General features: G+C 39.5%; 1 protein-coding gene across 1 annotated transcript in view; it reads right to left on the reverse strand.

Moving 5' to 3' along the window:
- The window catches only part of meis1b (Meis homeobox 1 b), a 64,582-nt gene extending 56,989 nt beyond the window's left edge, over positions 1–7,593 (reverse strand). The window contains exons 1-6 of the mRNA XM_053620726.1: positions 6,851–7,593; positions 5,238–5,461; positions 4,068–4,209; positions 3,854–3,904; positions 3,363–3,413; positions 2,267–2,413 (exon numbers count right to left, since the gene is read on the reverse strand). Of these exons, the coding sequence (XP_053476701.1) occupies positions 2,267–2,413; positions 3,363–3,413; positions 3,854–3,904; positions 4,068–4,209; positions 5,238–5,461; positions 6,851–6,862 (627 nt within the window). The 5' untranslated portion in view covers positions 6,863–7,593. The remainder of the gene's footprint in view (positions 1–2,266; positions 2,414–3,362; positions 3,414–3,853; positions 3,905–4,067; positions 4,210–5,237; positions 5,462–6,850) is intronic.
- Positions 7,594–8,999: the final 1,406 nt, after the last annotated feature.

Here is an 8,999-nt window from a genome sequence, read left to right on the forward strand (position 1 = left end):
GCGGCTTGTGAAATCAGCACTGCCGTTTGGTGACTGCCGAAACGCACAGGAGCAGCGCGAGGAAAGGGTTAAAGAGTCTCTGTAAGGCACCTGAGGGGGAGCAAAGAGCCTCGAGTTTATCAGCGAGCTCTGAACGTCAAACCGTCCAAACTTTCCAAACTGGCTTGGCTGCATTCACACGCCAGTCGAGATCTACTGGCTTTTTAACCTACTGTTCCTTTTGTGTTGTTGGGAGGCGCCGTTCTTCTTTCACTGCTCAAAGTCCGTGCAAAACAACAGCGGCCTGGAGCTCAGACATTACTGACACGATGCATGGGCGCACAGAGAGCGAAAAGCCAGAGTCTCATCAATTCTGTGTACACTCCGCCTTCTGCATGAGTCTTCTTTCCGGAATAAATTGGTTTATGAATAAACGAGCACCCTTGCTCCCTCTTGTGCAGAATTTGCACGAAGAACATTTTCCCTAGTCCAACTCAACTATATGCCCGAGGGCATATATTAAAAATACATATGGAGCGAGAGAATGCACACGCAACGCAAATTTGTTAAGGGTGTCACTGCGTAACATAGGCTATATACACAGATATAAAATATAGAGTGAATATAAAAAAATAAATAGATTCAACTCACTAAATGTGTTAAAACTTGCACTGTCACATGCAATTACTTTACGTTTAAAAATTCAAAGAACTTTTGGAAGTCTTTAAATTTGATTAATACGTTCCATCTCAAATCCCGTATTAATAGCTAATAGCCTGTGTCAATATGGGATAATGGTATCCTATTTTAGGCATATGCGGTGGATATAGCCATACACTGAATTAGCTCTCTCCTTATTTCGGAATAATAAAAAAACATGTCAAGCGTCAATTAACGTTTGGCACATGAAAACTTGATCACGTCAGCTTTGACATTTTCACAAAGAAGTGTAAACACAATCCTCGCCTCGATATTTAGTTCAAAACCACTACCAAAGAAAATATAGGCCACATCTATGATTCTAAAGTCAATTAAAGATCTGAATTCGTGCCCCCAAGCACAGCATAAATTGCTCTTGTCAAGTTATATACCTAGATACCCCTGGGTGTTCTTATGGGCCTCAGCTATTTCTATCACTAAAAGTCATCTGCTCGAAAGAAATCTGTCTTCTCGGAAATCCTTGCGAATGTCACCTCTCCTCTGGGGTAACAAAAAATAAAAGAAAAGAAAAAAACAACAACAATGGAAAGCACAATATTTAATCTGGACTTGGAGTTTCATGAAGGCTGTGTGTGAATCTGTTCATTAACATTAATAGAAGTTAGATGACGGCCAGAGGCCGTTTTATTTGGTAATGAATAGAGCAGCACGCCAGAGTTTTCACTCATCGCACAGCTACAACTGGTCAGGGCCTTATCCGATCACTCGACCATATGGATTTAAATGATTTAGCCTAACCGCCTCGTTACTTTTTATGTTAGCGAATCTGTCTCTTCCCTTTAAAATGAGCACTTATCTTTCCTTATCTATAGTAGCACTCGCTGGACCTGTACATCTTATTAAAATTGCACGTACCGTATGTTAGATTTTAAAGAGATAATACCCTATCGTCAAAGTATGGGAAATGTCAAAAAATGTCGTGCAAATGTCCAAACCGGTATGCCGTCATGCTATGTTAGTATATCAGTTAGTAGCTACTAAATAGAATATCAGTATCTCAAGATAACAATTAGCAGCCTATAGTTCCGGTCCATCAACTAAACTTTCCGAAAATGATCCCGCGGACCGTGCAACACCGAAATGAACACTAACACTGAACTGAGAAATGCACCGCGCGCTGTTTCTGAAAACATTACTGACATGAACCTTAATGAAGCATAGGCTAAAACCCGACACAAAATAGCAGGCACCTAGTCTTTACTGATTCGCACCAGTGCTCTCAGGAGAGTTTACCTTCCCATACTACCCGCCCTCTATTTGGTTTTGCGATCATGTTCAGCACCTCTGAATATTTTTTGGGTTCGTTACAAAAGAGAAAAGATTTTTTTTTAACGCGACGGAGACGGCTAAATTAAAATCGACACAAAGCAGGTCAAGTTTGTGGCAATGCTTTCACAAGTTAATCCCCTCAGGTCGGATCCGGGATCAAACCCTAATGAAGCGATAATGGCTACATTATTCAAATGTTCTCTCTTCATTCCGACGCAATCCGAAAAGCCTTAATCGCATGCAAATAAGCGCGAGCAAGAAGAGTGACCCCAGGAAACACAGAGAGGCGCCACTGTACCTGATCCAGCGGCCCCGACGATCTCGTGATTTCCTCGCTATCCGACTTAGATCCTCCTTCTCTCTCGTCTATTACCAGGTCTATGGGCATCTTGCCTTTCAGACAGCTAATATACCGGTGGCAAAAGTTGTCACACAGCTCGTGTACCTAGATGAAATGGAAAAAAAGAGAAAAATCAGTCAGCTAAAGCCAGCAAATCGACAGTTCCAAATAACTTTATTTTAACCGACAGAATAGAGATATCACACCACAACTGACAGTGACAAGAGCTACACACCATACTCAACAACCGTATTAAATTCATCTGCTCCCTGGTCTGTGGTCATTACGGACATAACTTACTGGAGTGGCGTTTAAGATGAAGACTTTAACCCTCCTTTTATGTTATGGGTCAGTTTGACCAATTTCCACATTTGAGATGTCTGAAATACTGGTTAATCTCTTTTTTTCTTTTTGATTTTTTTCTTCCAATTTTCCTTATTTAGGGTCATGAACATATATGCAAATATTACTTCTTATGGCTTGTCTCGGACAAGCCATAATAAAGGTTACTGTTTTAAGCTGTTCTTTGCTCTTTTGTATGTGTTTAAACTTTGGAAGGCATTGTGACCCATAAAATAATGTATGTAACTTTTTTCCTCAACATAATAGGAGAGTTAATTGCGTCTATAGTTATTTTATTACTGCCTCCTTTCATTATAACACCGCCTCTCTGCCCACTGAGCCATGCAATCACAAGGAAATGTGCTATTCGCTATATGATCATGGGTATGAAGCATCGGGCCACATAAACCACACTTTAATACAAGTGGCCTTGCATTCAAAAGGTTTGTCAAATAATTTTATCCTTCTCAGGGACGCAGTTAGACAAGCTCCAATAGACTTGCAGAAGTAACAGAACTTAGCGGGCATTTCTCTAGACCATTTTCTGAGCCTTAAAAAAAAATCATATGATCGTCTTAATGAATGCGTCTTAATATGAGGAAAATAATATCGGACAAATAACTATAGTGCTAGGAAAAAAACAGAAATATATGAGAACTGATTGAAATATAGAATTTATATAGTTCTGGGTGACAAATCTGGTTGGTATTACCTTCTCCAGCTCCAAGAGATGAAAACGTAAAACTTGTATGGCTTGTATCATCTAAAAAAAGGAGAAGAAAGAGATAAAGACTTTCTCCCAAATGAACGAGGCCTATGAACAAAAAAATTAAAAAGGCAGAAAATCGTTGAAAATGAGTGGCTCCTAGCTTATGTGCAATTTACGAATTTTACGGCCAATAAAATGAATAGGCTACTACGCAATTTAAAATACAATTTGTAAACGAATAAAGACTTCAGTCCGACCAAGCAAATATATCGTGTATTTAAATGTATAGCAAATGTGAAAAAAAAAAAATTCAAATAAATTTTATTTTTAATTGCAGGACGCCATGGTGCAGACAAATTTATTTGCATTAAAACTTTATTTAAAAAGCGGTAACATCAACCAGTCCAACACGGGGAACTGAATATTTCTACCATTATTAGCTTAATGCATTAATGTGGCCTTAATCACTATAAAAGCTAACTGTTGGCACTTACCAAATTATCAAGCTCGGGATTTGACGAAAATAATGGCTTTTCAGCTCTGATCTGGAATGAAATGTTAATGCATATGTTATAAAATACATACAAAATATATCCATAAACTCTTTATTATTTAAAAAAGAAACTGTGTATGTGCATACCGGACAAAATCACAAAAATATGAAATATGCAAACTGTTCTAATTAATCAAAGTTCACATTTTGCGAACCTGTTTGGCGAATACGGCGATGTCTTCGTTGAAGGACTCAGAAGAACACACATCTCCTCCTGCCACGCCGGGCTCCCGAGGCGTGCAAGTCGCTAACTCACACTTTTCAAAAATCAGTGCTAGCAGTGGAAAAAGGGGATGCCTACGTAAATAAAAATCATATTGTCAGCACAAGGAGAAAAGCTTTCAACCAACAAACAAAAAGTTATAGTTAATAATTGCAAGTGTAAATAATTGCTTTAATTTTGCGCAAAGTCAAGTCTTGTTATTACGTATTATATTGTGTCATGTGAAAAATTCCATGGGCTAAAATCAGAAATAGCCTGTAATACAACATATGTATTGTAGACCTGCAATTATAATAAAAGACTGCTGTGCCGAGTTTACACCTAACACGCTAATAATTAACCAGTCTATACTCTAAGGCCGTGATAGTGTTTCATCCGTTAAAAACGAGGGTATAATCATTATAGATTTTTACAACATTTTTGACAATGACCATCACTCAAAAACAAAAATGAAAGTTCATAATATGTTGCAGTTGTATAATATTAGGCTAATAATAATAATAATAATAATAATAATTATTATTATTATTATTATTATTATTATTATTATTATTATTATTATTATTATTATTGTATAATTGTTGCTGTTGTTTATGGATGCATAAAATAATTAGTTAAATACCGCCTTCAAGTCAGAGGGTTCAACTGATATCATGTATAAAATAAATTGTTGTTGCAACTTTACTGACCTAACTGACCTGACTATAAACTACATTTGGATATGCGTAATTTAACAAATAACAGTAGACAATTCTATTCTACTCTATTCAAGATTAAGGACTATAGGCGTATGCACTAGAACGGGGTCCCACACATAAGACAAACAAATAACGAGCCGAATGAAGAGAGCGTGAGGGAAAAAAGACGTGAAAAGAGATGTTCAGATTGCATTAGGAACAAAAACTGAAAAACGGCACAAACTCCTTTTGGAAAACCAAACTCCAAACCTGAAAAGCTGCACAAACTCCTTTTAACCTCCAGGCGCAGTTAATTGATATAGTGGCAAGTGTTTTTGTGCTATAGGCAGGTCGGATAATGAAATGAGTGTTTATGTGTGCGTGTGTGTATCTGAGTGTATGTTTTGGGGGCCGTATAGCCGTACCCGTAAATGGCGTCCTTGTCTCTCTTGAGCGCGTCGTTGACGGACGCTCCCATTGCGGGTGCCATGGCGTTGGCGTGTGCAGTGTGCGGGTACTGGTGTGCATGCAATGGCGGCGCGTGGTTCAGGTGCACAGCTTGCATTGGCCGCGCGCCGCCGTGCGGGTCCCCGTACATGGTGCTCGGGATCCCGACGCCGTCCATGCCGTAGTGGGGCAAGTCTTCGTACTGCACACGACACATAACATTTAGCGACTGGGCCATGTGCGCTCAGTATTCATCCCTCGTAAACATCATAAATAAATATATTCGAAAATAAACCTAAAATATCACTAATGAAAAACATGCTTTTTAAAAAAAAAAAAAAAAACAAACGCATTTTTGAAGAGTAAGTAGAGAGTGTAGTCAAGAGAGCACTGTCAGTGCGCGCTGTCTTCCTCTAACTGGGGTGAAATAGCGTTTATTAAAATTAATAGGCTACAGACTGGTGGTTTGTGAGGCGCAAAGTGTGAATTTGTTGTTGTAAGTAATAAATAGCAGCAGATTAATGCCTACATTTAGTCCACATTATAACCGGAGTAATACTGCTATTTAGATCATTTAAAAACAACCATCATAAAATTGCTCAGATTGACTGTGTAGTTGTGTTTAATCTACCATGTGTGTTTTTATTATGACAAATGCACATAAACGTGTAGATGTATGGTACAGTTAGTCTAATAAGGATTTTTTTTGTATGCAATTACGTTTTAAAACACATAGGCCTTATACGAGTTATGTCACAGTGAATAAGTTCAGGTTGTTTTACTAAATAAAAAAATAGAACGCTTAAAATGTTTGGGGGGAAAAAGTAATAACCTACAATGTGGCCTGTTACTTTTGACGAATTTATGTGAAAGCCAAATGTTAATTATTCATCGTGATAACAGAGTGACAGGACGATAGCAGCGTAAGTTTTCACAGTGGGAATTAACACTTGCATAAACCTGTAAAGGTGCAAACACGCTTAAAATTCACATTGCAAGCAAAAGGTCAGTGGCTTTCAATAGTGTGTGAGTTCTACTTTCAGACTGTTTACAAGCTGGTTTTCAAACGTAAATGGGACTTGGCATAATTTGATAATGCTTTAAAATAACATTTTATAACAAATTTTGATAAAAGTCCAATAATCGGGCCGTATTTTTTAATATAATTGTTATTAGTTATCATTAACTCTTTGGTTACTTTGCTTAAAATTTTAATAAAGTATGTAAAATGGTTCGACTTATTAAAGCTTGCAGATTGGTCTCGTGCATTTAGAAAGTATGCTACATACAAAGAAGACTGAGCTGGTCTCGTTCCCTGCTTCAGTTTCACTGAAATAGGCTACAGGTCATGATTATTTTCACAAACAGCTGAAGGACTCTGTGAAGCTACAGCTTTTTGTTTTAATCGAGTAGATAAAGCGAGATCCAAGCGTGAAAAAAATTAGTGCATCAACGACAGTAAACATAAACCTGTAAACTGCTTGAAAGAAAGGGGAGAGACAGAGCTGAGCGCCACTGTCACCGGCCACGTTTCAACGCTCTGACCGCGTATACCAAGTTGGAGAAACTTTTGCGTATCAGCTGTACGTACCCGCTGCGCCATCGCCCTCCACACTCCCTCAGCTTCGTTCAACGAAAAATATATTCCCTAAGAGGCCAGGTTGAAGAAAGAATGAGAACGCAATTTCCGAGGGAAGCGAGGGGTTTTGTTATGTTTTTATTTGAGTTTCAAAAACAAAAATCCAAACGCCTCTTTCAAGCAGTCCTTCACATCAACTTCAGCCAAACACGATCAACACGACCTGGGTCGTCCGCCTTTCCCCGCCGGACAGCGACAAAAAACCAAAATAATGTTCTTTCCCAGAGCTTTTATGAAAATACACCCCTCAGACCCAGCTAGTAAGCCCCATGGCTTTTTGCCACTCGGCCTGTCAATCAGAGGCAAGCTTGTCAAAGTGTCGAATGAATGATGATCCTCCTCCGCGCTTCCACCGGTTAGCACACCTCGCGACAACGCTGCTCGTAAAAACGCGCGCAAAAAATCAAGCTCTTGTATGTCTCTTTTGGTCGCTCGCTTCTCCCGAGTTGATTTTTTATGCAAAAGCTTCTAAATAAGCTGGAGAGGAGGTGGGGTGAGGATTCTGGCTTAGTTCTTCTTAAAGGAGCCACGATCGATGCTGCGAGCCGCCTTCGCCGCTCGTACACAGCTAACGTGTGTGTATATGTGCGTGCGTGCGTGTGTGTGTGTAGGTCTGAAACGCGGCAGCGCGCTGAATCTGGACCAGACTGCCGAAACCCGGAAGTAGTGGTGGCCATAACAGGTCGCGCCTTCCACAACGCAGTGGGCTACAGCAAGTGGCTCGAGGAGAAGGGGGTGGTGGTAGTGGTGTAAGTGTGTGTGTGTGTGTGTGTGTGTGTGTGTGTGTGTGTGTGTGTGTGTGTCATGGACACGCGAAAGCACAGTCCACTGCTACGGTTAACCGGGAGAATTTACTAAGCTATGTAACAGTGGGTTTATTTGGACACCACGATATGATCTCCTTCACATCTATTAAAACTGACAAAGCCCTTATGATTAATTCTAACGTAACATATAATAGCACGTTATAATTTAACGTAAGACTAGTCAGATAACTAGTGTATATCCGTACAAACCCTGCTAAATAGAAAAGCTGTAATGTCCAGAGACGGAATCATTAGATGTAAAACGCAATAAGTCTAAAAATGGCTATTTTGCATAGGTTACTGTAATAATCCAGTGAACATCAAAGTGGCAATGTGTCCTGCCCGTAGTTTATGTTGGCTACAATGTGAGACCTTCAATCTGAATGTTTATGGCTCAATACACTACATTAACTTATGCGGGTTTGTACGACGTCTCTGACCGAGACACGGATTCGCAGTAGTACTTAAGCTCATAAAACGTCGTAAGAGGTTAAATATGAGTCGTGTATTTTTTTTATTATTTATTTATTTATTTATTTATTACCATTTCCTTATCCAGCCTGTCCTTCGCGCTCTAATCTACCGACCCCCAACCTCCCCACCCCCCGTACTGTAAATGGGTTGGTCCAGCCCTGTAGGATATTAGAATTTGGTACGGTGACCAGTTGCACTGAGGACAGAGATACAAGTCGTCTACCAAAGCTGACCCATTATTAACTGATCGGTCTACTCGGCTAAATATAAAAAAATGGTAATGGAAAGTTAATGGAAATATAATACAAATTCAAGCGAACACACACTCCGAATGAACCCCCCCCCCCCCCTCTCTCTCTCTCACACACATACACGCGCGCGCGCGCGATAAAGTCGTGGATTGTTATATTATTTGAAATCTGCACATAAATAGTAAAACAATTAGACAAATACTACAATATTTGACAACCCTGCATTGTCTAATAGCCTAATAGTTTCCATCAAGCAACATCAGAAATTAGGCGTTAATTAGAGAGACTACACTGGCCTATAAAGATTAGCTACATGTAATATATTAGCAATAGTAAGCAAATTTTGTCTGTCAATATAGCATGTGTGACCACATCACTCTAAGTGTTTGTGTTTGAGCTCCCACGTGCATGGTAATGTGCATAATGTTACTCGCACGTTGTTGAAGTACTTCGTGTTGATACAAAACTTGGTGCTTATACAGCATCTTATGTGGGAGCGCATAGGTGTGGGTGAAATCGATGGCCGGTGACAAGGTGTGGATAAAGATGATCCAAAGAGCATCTGTCATC

Source organism: Ictalurus furcatus, chromosome 3 (genome assembly GCF_023375685.1).
Source record: "Ictalurus furcatus strain D&B chromosome 3, Billie_1.0, whole genome shotgun sequence".
Lineage (NCBI taxonomy): Eukaryota > Metazoa > Chordata > Actinopteri > Siluriformes > Ictaluridae > Ictalurus > Ictalurus furcatus.